We start from the raw sequence: 16,064 nt of genomic DNA, 5'->3' as shown, positions 1-16,064 counted from the left end.
CAGCTTTTATAATAACCGTCGGTCAGTTACGCGCCTACCTTTACGTCGACCCGTTTGAAGGCAGGGTCATCCTCGTCCACCTCGAAGTAGATTTCAGTGGTGGTGATGGACAGTGTCCCGCGGGCCACCAGGACCGGGGCGACCAGCTGGGCCGGACTGCTCAGAACCACCGGGCCTGTAGAACGGACACGGCGTGATAACGGTCAGCCAGCAACAGCAAACGGACCGGATCAAACACATCACTCCAAGCAAAGTTTATTCATACAATGCACTTAAAAAAAATGACACGTGAGCACAAATCGGCCATCATTACGCGCCAACAGGCCGAAAAAAAAAAAAAAAAAAATCCAACAATTTTTTTTCGCTCAAACGATTTTTTTTAAATATCACCTGGCTTAATCGGTGACTTTTAATATGTACATTAACGTCGGAAAAGCTTCATTCTGACAACGAAATACAATTTTAAAAAGGTAAATTATATTCAAGCCCAGTGTGCAGTCTTAATCATTTTGGATTTTGTGAGTCTGCTTCTATCTAATCTTTCCTTCGTGTTGTCAGATCAGCGGGGCCGTTATTTGTCTCCTCTCCAAACCGGGATATTTATCGATCCCTTAAACTCCAAAGAGCCACTTTAATGTCTCATCAATCTTCATCTGCGTTTCTTGGCCAATTATGGCCGGTCGTGTTTCAGGACGGCTGCTGGATTTCGGTGTCAGCTCCCAGAGCGGCTCTTCATCGCTCTGCAGGCTGTGCGCTCTCCGCGCACGCTAACGCGAGCACAGCCTGCAGAGCGATGAAGAGCCCGCTCTGCAGGTTGCACGCGCGTGTGCGTGCGCTCTTAAAACAAAAGGAGGGAGAAAGTGCAAAAAACAAAAAAAAAAAAAAGCAATCTGCATAATCTCTGCACAACACTAGAAACCGAATTATTACTGGACTTCTCTTTTGGCATTTCTTTGTTTTAGTCCACATTACAAGACAGATAGGCTGGAGAGGCCACAACACTGCAGCAACAGCAACAGCAAGAAAAAAAGAAAAGAAAAAGAAAATAAGAGGATTAGGCCATAATCCCTTCAGTGGCCCCTTCCATAATTAGGCTATATGACAGTAAAATGTTTACAGGCGAATAATAAAATTAAGGACAATTTACACCGGGTGACATGTAAAAATGGGCTCAGAAAATCTTTGAATGAAAATGCAAATATTTGTCAAATGACAGGCCCCGATTTAACGACGTGACGAAAAGGCTCATTTCAGTGTGGTGGGAGAGCTTTTGGGGAAAACTGCTGTGGCGATGGGTATTATTACCCACAATCCCATTACTGGTGTGTGTGTGTGTGTGTGTGTGTGTGTGTGTGTGTGTGTGTGTGTGTGTGTGTGTGTGTGTGTGTGTGTGTGTGTGTGTGTGTGTGATTAAGGCAAATATGTTTGCAGTTTGCACCCAGCAACAAATGCAGGTGCAGGAGAGAGAGCATCATTTTGGGTCACGTGCACAGATGTGGAGATTATCATGCTGTGCTAACACTCTAGGGCCTGATGTGTTATTGTTCATCTGAGAAGAAATGCTGAGTTGTTCTGTTTTGAACACAATTCTGGATGCATTTAAGCACATGACAGACTGGATGAATATTTTGCAGTCCTGCTTTTAAGAAACAACAAGACTGCAGCACAATAAATACTTAAAGTCACTGGAGACAATTCTTTATATTCAGATGTCACAGTTGTATTGCTGTATAAAGTGCATGAAATAAATGAAAAGCAAAGTGCAATCATTGTTAGCAAATTTTAATGATAGATACAGTAAGTACAGGCCAATGTAATCCTTAAATACATACAATAGAGAAGTCCACAGTTCCAGTGTGGACATAAAATTCAACTATAAATTAAAATACACCCTAAAAATAAAAAAAAAAGGAAAGAAGAAAATATCATTATGCACGATAATGGACTCATTCAATGAAACTGAATGTTTTAGCTAAATGTGGAATTTGAACAGTACTTTTTAAAAGTACAACATTTGGGTATGATTAATTTTCAGTTATTACAGCTATGGTCATATTTTTACCAGTAATTGTTTGTTTGGTTGTTAGCAGACTATACTCAAGAACGTAGTCCTACATTTTGCCTTTTGATGCTTCCTTTTGATGCTTTACAGAACTAATTTTCTTATGACATAAAGTTCAACCCAACCTTTCTGGCTTGTGACAAAATAAGACAAACCTAACCTTTCTTGTGATGTTATAAAGTAAACCCTACGTAGGAGATCAGAAATATCTGCAACTTCACTATGGTTGTGTCAGCCCAGTTTCACGCGTTTTTGTTCTCCGTTCCCCTGTCACGAAAAGCACCCCATTTTCATTACACGTTTTTTATTTTGCTATTGATAATCCTCCCCTTCTCCTAACTCTAACCATAGCGTAAGTGCCTACTCTCCCCTAACCCTTACCCTAACCTCCCAGACTCCCCCCCCCATCACCCTACATTTCATGCCCCGTCATGAAATAAATTTGTGCCCCTGTCCTGAAAAGTGCCCCATTTTCGTGGCCCCATCACAAACCCATAGATTAATGTACTTTTCGTAATGCCGCCACAAACTGCTGTGAGACCGGGTTGGGTTGTGTACATGTGTACATCATAGGTTAGATGGGAAAAGCACCAGATATCTGACTGCTCATTTGTGTTAGGGGTCTAAGGTACATGCTCTTTACGTGCACTTCTTGTTTCTTCTTGGTATCACTACACATGGTGTTGATTTTACTTTGGGAAAGAGTTCAGTATTTTGGACGGTGATTAAAATGGATGGATAAATATGGGCAAATAAAGGTTTTAAAATGTGACATTGCTTTGAGCTATGTTAATACGATTCCACGGTGCCCAGACAACACCAACTTCCACCGTGTTCAACATGAGAAATGTCTCACGCAGATTACGTACCCCTCATGTGCTTCCCTTAAATTCTTAGATGACCTTATTTTAGTGACAATGACTGCACAGAAAGAAAGACTCAGTTTGTGCTACTGCAAGCACAGACAACATATCCGATGTTCGTGGGGGAATAAAACTAATCATAGGTTCTGTAACCATGACAGCAATGGCTCTGAGTGTAGGCACCGCCCCTTTGGCTTTGGCAGGGACTGACCAAATGGCTGGCAGGAGGAGCCCTGTTGTCGACAAGGCTCGAGCCCCAGATCTCTCATTAAGACTGCTGAAGCCTGAGATTAGATACAGATAGAGTACCACTCATCCGAGTAAAAACACAAAGCACATCTTACAGCGTGAGGCAACTCCCCTATTGGTTCAAACGCGAATGTTGAATTTTGATTTAACAAAAATGGGAAAAAAAAATAATCTATGACCCTGTTCACATTCAAATGTTATTTCATAATTATTAACACGGTCACAATATTAGAGAAACATCAAAACTTTTCATTCTGGGATCTCGAATGATACTAAATGTGCTGGCTGTGCTGGTCGTTTAAATTAGCGGCACAGGCGTCATGTGACAGACCCAGTGATTGGCTGCCTGCTGGCCTTGAAACAAAGGGGAGGGGCCAACCTCATCCTCTGAGATTCAACTGTGGGCTCTTCCAGCAGATTGCAGCGATCAGCAGTGGTCTGCTTCAGCCGAAGCCTCATCTGCTCAAAGCTAATGTAAACAACACAGTGAAACAGACGCTATCATTAAGGTGTTACGGAATAGAGAATCATTATTAGACCTAGTCTAGTCTAAAGGCTCTTGATTTGGGAGGTGATGGTCCAGTGGTTAAACAGTGAGCTTGCAACCAGAGGATCCTCAGTTCAAACCCCCGTCTGGCTGGAAAATCATTAAGGTCCCTTGGGCAAGGTCCTTAATCCCCAGTTGCTCCCAGTGTATAGTGAGGACCTTGCATGGCAGCACCCTGACATCAGTGTGTGTATATGTGTGTGTGTGTGGATGTGAGGCATTACTGTAAAGCACTTTGAGTTTCTGATATAAATTGAAATCACTATATAAATGCAGTCTATTTACCATTAGTTGTAAAATTGTATTTGGAATAAACCATCATGGATTCATACCTATTTCTGTGCAGCCCAGTCTCACTTTTTTTGTTTGTGTTTTTGTTTGTTTTTAATACTGTCACGAAATGTGTTACATTTTCATGACATGCGTTAACATTTTACAAGTTTTGGTCACTATTTTTAACCGTAAACATAACCATAACCCCATAATTTTGAGATACCATCACAAAAATGTAACATTCATGACAGTATCAAGAACTACTATATTAAATCACTTGACATCATCACTTTTTTGCCGTATGATCGGGTTGTTCTGTGACATGTTTCTGAGGTATTTACATGTTTCAAAAACACACTGCCTTATGCCAGCTGGACACATTCTGACACAAAACAGTTTAAAGGCCACTTTTGTCTGCAGAATTACAATAATTAGGAACAGAATGGAGAAAAATCCCATGGCATCCTGTTTGCCAGTTCGTGTTTTGCATGAATAAACTCTGCAAACAATCAAAACACAGAAAACTGAGAGATATTATTGAAATAGACATTGAAGATATTAGCTTAATATCAAAAACTGGTGTATGCAGCATGATGAGTCGAATTCTCTATGACATCACTGTGCTCAGACCAATAATATAATTAAAATGTTTGAAAGCTTGGAGAATCACATGAACATTTAACTCATGGTTTGATAACTGTAAGCACCAAAAGTGAAGTGCGGTCTCAGAATTTAAGAAAATGCTCTTACAAAGGGAAATAACAGTTGACTGGACCTATGGGTGCATTTAAATTTATTTCACCAGTCATCTTTGGTAACAATTTTTTGAAAGTCCAGGTGCGGCAGCGAACAAGAAAAGACGCTTCTGTCCTCACTGAATGCATTTCTCCAAATCGTCAATGAAGATAGCACGTGGATCATCTGACAACTCGACGACTGCTCTCTGAGCAGCGCCTCACACTGCACACTGACTGTAAGTTACAGTTATCGAGTCGGGCTGAAGCCGTGTGCTGGGATTTTACGAGCCTCACGGTGACACGTGTGATCTGTGTCAGCAGCAGATAGGACAGGCAGCGCACAAGTGCCTGATCCTCAGAACCAAAACAAACTTATTTCTGTATGACTTTTTTTCACACGGGGCACTGTCAGCAGTGCTTCACTTACAGTGCAAGCCTCCCTGAGTCAAACTCTTAAGAAGTTTTATTTAATAAATATAATAAATAACACAGTTATGCCTAAAAACATAGATTAAGATGTGTGGCAGTGTGCAATCATAGGCATAATTTTAAAAAAGCATGAATAAAAAACCTACAAAAATAACAAAAAGCTTACAAATATCTAATTTTTGATAATAATTTATTGTAATTTTTGTAGACTATAGATAATTATTGAAGGCTAAACAAAATTAACATCTTGTATGATTGCCTTTTACCATAAATGCTGAATTTTGGATGAAATAGCCAATGTTAAAAACAAAACCATAAAACAAAAAAACAATGTTGAGAAATTCATTATTAACAGATTACTATCCCCATTTGTTTTCTTTATGGAATTGTGCATTAGACTCCAAACCTGCAAAACCTTGCTGTTGTTTTTAGCTTCTGGCTGGTTAATTTCCTTAAGAAAACAGATGATTCTTTGTTTTCTCCATTTTTTTGGGGGGGGGGGGGGGTGTTCAGGTATTAACATTTGAAAATTTCAAATTTGTTTTTTTTCCCACTGACATTAATGAAGAAAATGCACAACACTTCCATTTATACAGAAAAATGGTTGTGTTTAAGACTTTTGCACACTACTTTATCACATAATAAATTATTTTATTATATGGCTACGACACTACATGTGCTTTGATTGGCAGATTTGATTTCCAGTCTGATATTTTCCCATATCACACCATTCCCATGACAAGCGGTCAATATTCGTTACAAACCAGAAAGCTAAAAATATGATTAGAAAAAACAAATTGGGCATAAACATACTCCATAAATATCTAAACAGCATCGTTTGAAGAATGATTTAATATTGTCTTAGTCTTTCTTCAAATATTAAGGGCTATTAAATTGGTCATGCCCTCTTCAGGGAATTATAATTACCTATCTATATAATCTCATCACCACACATGGATAACACATATTTCCATTAAATATTCTTTAAATCATGACATGTTTAAGAAAATAAATGCAGTTAAGTGCTGATATTTCACCTTTTTGTTTGAATTCAAATTCTATACCATGATATGAATTATATTCATTGTAAAATAAAATTAACTAAAATAATACTTAAATAAATGATGTAATTAGGATGAAGGTATTACAGAAATAATATGGTGGTTATTTAGAGTAAGAAAAATTATCCTCTGCAGAAATTATAATAGTTTTGAATGCTCATAAATTAGTACAATTTACGGAGTCAATAAGATGATGTGGTTTAAAAAGGTTTCTTTGCTCAGATCACATTTATATAAACTTTACTATAACTGAATCAGGTCAACTGGACTTGGACTGTTCGTGGAACTAAACAAGTCCAGTTGATCTGACTCCTTGGATATCATGATCTGGATGACTGAGAATTTCCACTGACATGCTATTGCAGGCAGTGTGGTGGTCAAGTGGGTAGTGCACTTGCTTTCAAAACAGAAGATTTCAATTTCAAGACCACTTATGCCCATTCTCCATGTGATGTGGAGTTGTATCAAGAAGGCCATCCAGCATTAAAGTTTGCCAAATCAAAATGTGGATCTGTTGTGGTGATGCAGAGTTAAAAAAAGAGAGAGAATCCAAAGCAACTTACTGTCCACAGGAAATCAGACGTTTAATTGACTTTGTAATACATTTTAATTATTAAGCAACCAAACTCTGCAAAGCTACTCAGATTAAAACAGTTTTGAAACATGGCAATCACAGCTTTGAAGAGTAATTAGATTAAAAGATGAATGAGGCCACAGCAAAGCTGTTTATTAGCAATAAATGGCTCTGATCAAGTTTAATCACTGATTGCTTGAGAAATCAATCAAAGTTATGACATATCAAGCATGATCATCTTTCCGGAGTTAGTTTAACTTGAGCAGACTTGCCTCTGGAGATAAACAGTCGTGGACGGAACCGAGCTGGAAAGATCCAAAACAAAGCAGTGTGTAACACTAATCAGACAAAAACAATGTGCAGCTGTCAAACTTTAATACAGGCTGTCCAGATCAGAACAGAGACAAAGTCAGTGAGTGTATCAGTGAAGGACAACCTGTAGGCTGAACCAGCCCATTATAGTCTACTGCCACTACTACTGTCGCATTCACTGTCAAAGACACACAATACCGTTATGGCAAGTCACTAATTAATTTTGTGTGTGTGTGTGAATGTGTGTGTCACGGGACTGCCACTCTGGCATCGGCCTGTACAGCCACAAGAGGCACTGCTCAATCAGTTTGGAAAAATAATGGCGGATATATTTACCCATGGTCAGTCATGACCGATGGAGGCCAGATAGTGTGTGTGTGTGTGTGTGTGTGTGTGTGTGTGTGTGTGTGTGTGTGTGTGTGTGTGTGTGTGTGTGTGTGTGTGTGTGTGTGTGTGTGTGTGTGTGTGTGTGTGTGTGTTGGTATGCATATATCCAGTACTGTGCAAATGTTTTATACATGACAGTTCTGGAAAAATAATAATAAAAAGTAGCATCTTTTTTCCCCTTCAACTTAATTAACAGAAGTTCAAATCCGAATGTAACATTTACCCCATATTTATTTAAAGATTTGTTTTAAATTATGAAAATACTAAACTGATTAAAATTGTTTGTCGATAGATTGTGAGATTAAAACACAAAGACAACGGAATGGGCAAACACAATGAATGGGCAGGAGTATCTTAAGAGGTCGAGATATTACCACAAAGGAACAAGGAAAGAGACTACAGTAATTCAGCAGAAGATTTTAAAAGAATTAAAAAATTGTTCACTGTTATGGAGTTATTCTACAATCTCAATAAACCACCACTTCCTGTTGTGGGCTCTCTAGTCCAGTCAAAGATGGAGGAAGCAAAATATATATGTTGTTCAGTGTTTAATGTAATGCACCCTTTATGAAAATTTCTTTTTGATATTTAGAAAATTGCATTAATATTTCTGTTTGCACAATACTGGATATCAATATCAGAGTTGTTAATGGTTTTTCTTTGCAGTGTTCACAGTACAACAAAGGGGAGCATAAACATGGATGTGACAGGTCACTGGCTGTGACGATAATTAGGGGTTTAACAATTAAAGTGTGATGATTTGCATTCTGAGGCTGAAAAATAAAACTCTGATATGAGTAAATCTTGACAACCAGAAAATTATGTCTGTTGTTGACTGTTGTAAAGCAGCACAGTCTGTTTGAGGGATCAGCCCGTACACTCTGTGTGTGTGTGTGTGTGTGTGTGCGTGCGTGCGTGTGTGTGTGCATGGAGAGAGAGAGAGAGAGAGAGAGAGAGAGAGAGAGAGAGAGAGAGAGAGAGAGAGAGAGAGAGAGAGAGATTTACAGTTGTGCTCATAAGTTTACATACCCTGGCAAAAGTTTAGACTTTTTGGCCATGAATGATAATACAAAAACATTTTTCACTCATGGTCAGTGGTTGTGTTAAGCCATTAATTGTCAAACAACTGTGTTTACTCTGTTTCAATCATAATGACAACAGAAACTAACCAAATGATGCTGATCAAACGTTTCCATGCGCTGGTGATTTTGGCCTGATAACATACACACAAGTTGACACAAACAGGTTTGAATGGCGACTAAAGGTAACAGTCGCCAGCTTTACCTTTAGTCACACTGATTACAAACAAGCAGATCACATGTGATCTGTTTGTTTGTAATCAGTATGTGTGTATAAAAGGTCAGTCAGTTTCTAGGCTCCTGACAGACGCTTGCATCTTTCATCCAGTGCTGCACTGATATTTCTGTTTTTCTGAGTCATAGGGAAAGCAAAAGAATTGTCAACAAAAAGGTAATTGCACTGTACAAAGTGGTGTGACTGTTTCAAGATGCACAATAAGGAGGCACTTGAAGAAAAATGGGATGCATGGTTGAGTTGCCAGAAGAAAGCCATTACTAGCAAATGCCACAAAGTATCCCATTTACAATATGCACAGAGAACAAAGTCATTTGGAGTGATGAGACCAAAACTGAACTTTTTGGCCACAACTATAAATATTATATTTGGAGAGGAATCAACAAGGCCTATGATGAAAGGTACACCCTTCCTACTGTGAAGCATGGAGGTGGATCACTGATGTTTTGTGGATGTGTGAGCTACAAAGGCACAGGAAACTTGGACAAAACTGATGGCAGGATGAATGCAGCATGTTATCAGAAAATACTGGAGGAAAATTTGCACTCATCAGCCTGGAAGCTGCGCATTGGACTTACTTGGACTTTCCAACATGACAATGATCCAAAACACAAGCCAAAGTCGACCTCTTATTGGCTACAGCAGTGGGTCACCCCTTTGACTCTGGTCTTGTTGAGGTTTCTTCCTCAATATCATCAAATGGAGTTTTTCCTTACCACTGTCACCTGTGTGCTTGCTCTAGGAGTTGTTGAGGATAGACCTTACTTGTGTGAAGTACCTTGAGGCAGCTTTGTTGTGATTTGGCTCTATATGAACTAAATAAACTGAAATTGAAATAGGGGAGATCTCAAACATGCAGTTCATGCAAGACAGCCCAGGAATTTATAGGTACTGGAGGCTTTTTGCCAAGAAGAATGGGCAGCTTTACCATCAGAGAAAATAAAGCGCCTCATCCACAAATACCATAAAATACTCCAAGCTGTCATTGATGTTAAAGGGGGCAATACATGGTATTAAGAAGTGGGGCATGTAAACTTTTGATCAGGGTCATTTGGGTAGTTTCTGTTGTCATTATGATTTAAAAGAGTAAACAAAGTTGTTTTACAATACATGGCTTCACATAACCACTAACCATGAGTGAACAAAACGTTTTTGTGTTATCACTCATATTCTCTGAAAAATGACCAAAAAATCCAAAATTCTACCAGGGTAAATAAACTTATGAGCACAACTGTATGTACATATGTTAACCCATATGTTGTGATTATCATCAGCAGTGAAATAATGTGATGTTTGTGAGCATCTTCTGGACAGTCTCTTCCTGAACTCTTCCTGAATGGGACACCAGTCTGATGTAATTTCTTTCCCCTGCCAAGACTAGTTCACATTTACAGCTGAGTGGAACGTGTATATTAAACCTATTAATACATTAACACATTATTAGAAGAACTAACGTCTGTTTTAAATGAATAGGTTTTATGTTTTTGCATTCTGCATTTAATCCTACACAAAACTGAAATTCAGAAACAAAAACATGATATAAAATAAGATCTGCACAATTTATCAATTAAAAAAAAGTAAATTTGTGAATATTGTTCAGTGGTATGTTGGTTAAACAGACTTCCTCGTCCAACAAATACTAAATCCTGAATTGTGTATCAAAACAAACTGTGATCAGACCTTATTAGCATGCCTAATATTAATCACATACAGAGTAACTTCTCCAAGTGTGAAGGAGCAAACAGATAAAAGTGTCCAGCACAGGTAATGGGGTTAAAGGAAGTGCTGGTGTTTGGACCTACCTCCCAGATTATCCATCTCTTTCTCCTGCAAAAGGCTGACAGCATCATCTTCTCCTTCCAGCGTCAGCTCTGGCTCAGGGTTCTGGCTGCTTGTAGTTTGGCTACGGAAAGCCCTTTTAGACTTGACCACCTCATCATCCTTTGTGCCTAAAAAGAACATCAAAAACTATTAAATACCTCATGGTACCCGTGTAAATTCAGTTTGGTATCAACCAGTCTTAATGCGCTCATATTGTCAGCTTACGTTACCTGAATCTGATACTTTGGTTTGTTTTGTTGTGTCTGTATACATGTAACCTAAATCGGATCAGGTTTGGACCACATGCATATGTCTACAAATCTCAGTACGATGGTCTTATTGCACTGCTGTGCAACTGGATCCTAGATTTTGTCACCTATAGACCCCAGACAATCCAACTTGTAACCCAACTGTACACACCTATCACTCTGAACACTGGCACACCACAACAATGTTTATTGAGCCCCTTCCTCTGCTTACTATATATAAATTTGAAGAGGACAACACAGTCAATGGACTCTTCAACAACAATGATAAGACAGCTTGTGGAATCTTGAGAGATGGTGCTTGATCAACAACCTGACCCTCAACACCAGGAAGACCAAGGAGCTCCTCATGGACAGAGAAAACAGTCCCCTCCTTTATCCAAGGAGATGCTGTGGACATGGCACCCCACTGGTACACCATAACCTTGATCAAGACAGCACACATGAACTGTATTTTCCCAGAAGAGTAAGACTACTAAACCTACATAAACATGACTGATGAACGTATACCAAGTGTGTGCAGACCTGCTGTGACTGAGCTTGGTTCAGCAGTTGTACAGTTGCATACAGTAAGACTATGCAATGGGTGAGTAAGACTGCACAACAGTCTTCCTTGACCTGGAAGACTGTTACACAGAGAGCACTTGGCAGCTCCAAAAACACAATAAACCCCAGATATCACCTATTTGCCCGGCTGTCTTATGGAAAATGTTCCAGCACATTACAAGTTTGTATATCAAGTTAGCATACCTTTTTGTACCCACCTGATACAGTCAGTGTTGGCAAAACAAGGCCTCATGAAACATTTGGTGCTTAGTTTGAGCCCACTAGATGTCAGTAACAACCTGGTCTCACGGCAAGTCGTGATTCAGCAGCACAAAATATACATTAATCTATTGGTTCGTGATATTGTGACGAAAAACGCCACATTTTCACCATGGCAGCATGAATTCATTCTAATTCATTCAGTGATGGCTGCACAAAATTAAAAGTGAAGCGGGGGGGGGGGGGGGGGGGTCGGGTGGTTTTGGTTAGGGTTGAGGAAAGGAGTAGGTTAGTAATATTGAGTTAAAAATAACCCATCACGAAAATTTGACTGATTTCGTGGCGGAAACACACACACACAAAAAAAGTGAGACTGGGCTGGTCAAAGACTATTTAAGAAGGGTTCCAAGGAACATGAAGAAGCACAATGTGCTTTGAATTCTTTTTTGAATAGGCACTGAAATCTAGTGGGCTGCTAAAAAAACAACAAGCCAAAACAAACAAGCAAAAAAATCACCAAGCTTCATTTTGCCATCAATACTCATCAGATTTCAGGAGTGAACTAGAATAGGTCCTGATTAGAAATTGTCTGGGAGACCACTTAGATACACCAACAGCTGTGCATGTATCGTATTCACCCGTTAGATCGCCCAGGGCCATCCACGCGAAATTCTGCCTGGAGAGAGGGTGGGCTGATGCACTAGCAGGGCCTTTATTATGTTTGTCTGAATATTTATTTCAATAAAATGTCAGATTTCAGCACAAATAAAAAAATATATCAGTAATAACTCACCTATTTGTGTCAATTTTTTTTGTCATTTTCTCCTTCATTAAATGTGTTCCTTCGAGTAAGAGCATAACCAACTTTCTTCAAAAAAGGGGGTGGGCTGATGCTCGGCCCTAGGCCCTCCACCGGGCAGGTACGCTATTTCTCCATGTGGAAGTTGTGTCACATCAGGAAACGCATCCAGCGCAAAAGCTTGTGCCACATCTAAATATGAATTTTTACTGTATCTGCTGTGACAACTCCAAGTAACCAGGGACAGACAAATAACAAGCTTGTAGATAGCCAGTTTCATTTACTGTGTCCCTCCTGAACACTGCACGATGACCCCCTGAAAAAGCTATGACCCCACAGTCCCAACCCCCCACGAACCTCTCTCCTGCACAATCATCACAAATCAATGAAAAAGACTGCAACATGAAGGTGGATGTACTACGTAGATCGATTTGCAGGTGGAATTCTATCTGCTACACTTGGCACTTTACTTTGCATGGTGGACAAGTGGCCAGTGTACTTACTTCCAAAACAGAAGGTTCCTGCTTTAAATACATCTGCACCCATTCTCCATCTAATATGGAGTTGCATCAGGAAGGCCATGCAGCAAACAACCTCTACCAAATCAACACGCAGATCCATATCAGATCTGCTGAGGTGATTTTGAGCAAAAAGGGAGAAGCCAAAATAACTTACTTTTATGGTACATATATGGTACAGTTTTTACTTCAAATTTGCACTTGTCACTGTATTAATTATCTATGTTTATGGCATCTTGTAATACAATAACATGAGCAATAACCAATAATGTGCAATGACCACTCCAATCTTTTAAAGGTGTTATGCCACAGCTGTAGAGTCAGAAGCAGGAAATACTGTAGATAGAATTGTGCTCCATCATGCTTGTGTGTGTCACTCACACTTTCTGTGCACATGACAGCTTGAACAAAACGTATTTGATTCTCACCAAATTGGATGGCCCGTTCACACATAACACGAAGTTGGGCGAAAGAAGCAGAAACCGGCCGAAAAAGAGCAAAAAAAAAAAAACCCAGAATTGGCGATCTGTGAAAACTCCCACCTGCTGTCGGGATGGACATACGGTCGGACAGGCATGAATGATCCAGTGGCGACGGTTTCGTGCACACACAGTGCGAGGATGTACATGGTGCTCAGAAAGTAGCAGCAGCGATTACATGCTGGACATATTATTTATGCTGTGCAGAAATCAATGGAAATGTGTAAAGCACAAATTAATGTGAGTGCACAGAACATCATAAGAACAATGAACATACTGTTTAAATGTAAGACAGTCATGTTACTGGCCATGATTCTGTTCTCACTGAAAAACACACACACACACACAAAAAACCACAACCACACTTTTTCATATTTAATGCCTGTTATAAAGAGCGGACAATACAAGAATTATCCTCCTCCTGGACGTACACCAGGAAGTAAAATGAACTGACATGGATGACTTTTTCTTCCATTTATTCTTTACATGAATGACCTGATGTGCTCATATTATGATCACATGAGCCGGCTCTGCGAATCCCTGTATCCAGTGCGCATTAAGCGCTTCTGACTGCATTGCAAAGGTGATATGTCCCGCCGATGCATGCGCCTCGCGGTGGTGTCTCGTTAGGTGATATTCTGTATGGCACCATATGTGTTCGCCAGCTGTGCGTAGCGATGAAGCGGCAGTAAGGTGCACCTTTGACTTCATGGTCATCGCCGTGCGCGCTGAGACGTGGTTGGGGTGATCCAGTTTGTTTTTATTTTTCCCCCATGTTATCAACGTTTGCAGACACCCTGATTGTTCTCAGGCTGTGACATGACGGACAGAATGTTTGGACGTTTGATCGCGTGTCACGTGACGTGCCTGTCCAGTCAGCTGGCGCGCTGGTGCTGTGACAAGCAGCCGGGTTGGGTTCTTATTTGAGGCCTCGTCACACCTTCACGACTTAACCAGCGTACACTGACAGCCCCCATCCACAAAGTGGTTCGGGTCAGTGCTGCATGGCCTTATATGTGTCAGAACGGTAAAGTCTGGCTTGGTTTGCGTTTCTACTGTCAGGAGAACCGTTTTGTTTGGCAGGTGGGACACATAAATATTGATGAGCACGTCATCAAGCACGTGCATGGTGTCACATGGCACCTCCACTCCACACAGAGGCAAAACAACTAATTTGAACTTTATTTTATTTTATTTCTTTGTGGATCATGGGATTTTCAGACACAATCAGACACAACAGGGTTATTCCTTAATTCACAGTGCTTCACTTTTTCCACATTTTATGTTACAGCCTTACTTCAAAATGGATGAAAATAATTTTTCCCCTCAAAAGTCTACACACAATGGCAAGTAATGACAATGTGAAAACGTTTTAATAAGATTTTTCCAAATTTATCAAAAAAAAAAAAAAATCACATGTATATAAGTATTCACAGACTTTACCATGAAGCTCAAAATTGAGCTCAGGTGCATCCTGTTTTCACTGATCATCCTTGAGACGTTTCTACAGCTTAATTGGAGTCCAGCTGGGGTAAATACAGTTGATTGGACATGATTTGGAAAGGTACACCCTTGTTACGTATAAGGTCCCACATCTGACAGTGCATGTCAGACCACAAATCAAGCATGAAGTCAAAGGAATTGTCTGTAGACCTTTGACAGGATTGTCTCGAGTCACAAATCTGGGGAAGGGTACAGAAATATTTCTGCTGCTTTGAAGGTCCCTCTGAGCACAGTGGCCTCCATCATCCATAAATGGAAGAAATTTGGCTCCACCAGGACACTACCTGGAGCTGGGCACCAGTCTAAACTAAGTGATCGGGGAGAAGGGCCTTAGTCAGGGACGTGACCCAAACCCGATGGTCACTCTGTCAGAGCTCCAGTTTTCCTCTGTGCATACAACATAACCTTCCAGAAGGACAACATCTCTGCAGCAATCCATAATCAGGCCTGTATGGTAGAGTGGCCAGACGGAAGCCACTCCTTAGTAAAAGTCACATGGCAGCCCACCTGGAGTTTGCCACAAGGCACTTGAAGGAGGCACAGACCATGAGAAACAAAATTCTCTGGTCTGATCAGACATTGATTGAACTCTTTGGCATGAATGCCAGGCGTCATGTTTGGAGGACACCAGGCACCATCCCTACAGTGAAGTATGGTGGTGGCAGCATCATTCCGTGGGGATGTTTTTCAGTGGCAGGAACTGGGAGACTCGTCAGGATTGAAGGAAAGATGAATGCAGCAATGTACAGAGACATCCTGGGTGAAAACCTGCTCCAGAGCGCTCTTGACCTCAGACTGTTCGGTTCATCTTTTGGTAGGACAATAACACAAGTACACAGCCAAGATTTCACAACAGTGGCCCAGGCAGAGCCCAGACCTGAATCCAATTGAACATCTCTGGAGAGATCTGAAAATGGCTGTGCACTGATGCTCCCCATCTAACCTGATGCAGCTTGAGAGGTGCTGCAAAGAGGAATGGGCAAAATTGCCCAAAGATAGATGCGCCAAGTTTGTGGAATCATATTTTAGAAGACTTGAGGCTATGAGGAAGCATTCTTGTAGCAGCTGCATTCATGGATGCTCCTTGTCTCTGACACTCACTAAT

General features: G+C 40.4%; 1 protein-coding gene across 1 annotated transcript in view; it reads right to left on the bottom strand.

The window, feature by feature from the left end:
• nbeab (neurobeachin b) overlaps positions 1-16,064 on the bottom strand; it is a 1,103,372-nt gene that overhangs the window by 291,256 nt on the left and 796,052 nt on the right. Inside the window, exons 39-40 of the mRNA XM_034168398.1 lie at positions 10,611-10,757; positions 39-175 (exon numbers count right to left, since the gene is read on the bottom strand). Of these exons, the coding sequence (XP_034024289.1) occupies positions 39-175; positions 10,611-10,757 (284 nt within the window). The remainder of the gene's footprint in view (positions 1-38; positions 176-10,610; positions 10,758-16,064) is intronic.

The sequence above is a fragment of the Thalassophryne amazonica genome, chromosome 4 (assembly GCF_902500255.1).
Source record: "Thalassophryne amazonica chromosome 4, fThaAma1.1, whole genome shotgun sequence".
NCBI lineage: Eukaryota > Metazoa > Chordata > Actinopteri > Batrachoidiformes > Batrachoididae > Thalassophryne > Thalassophryne amazonica.
The sequence above is the reverse complement of the archived record's forward strand: the minus strand, read 5'-3'. Positions and strand labels throughout refer to the sequence as shown.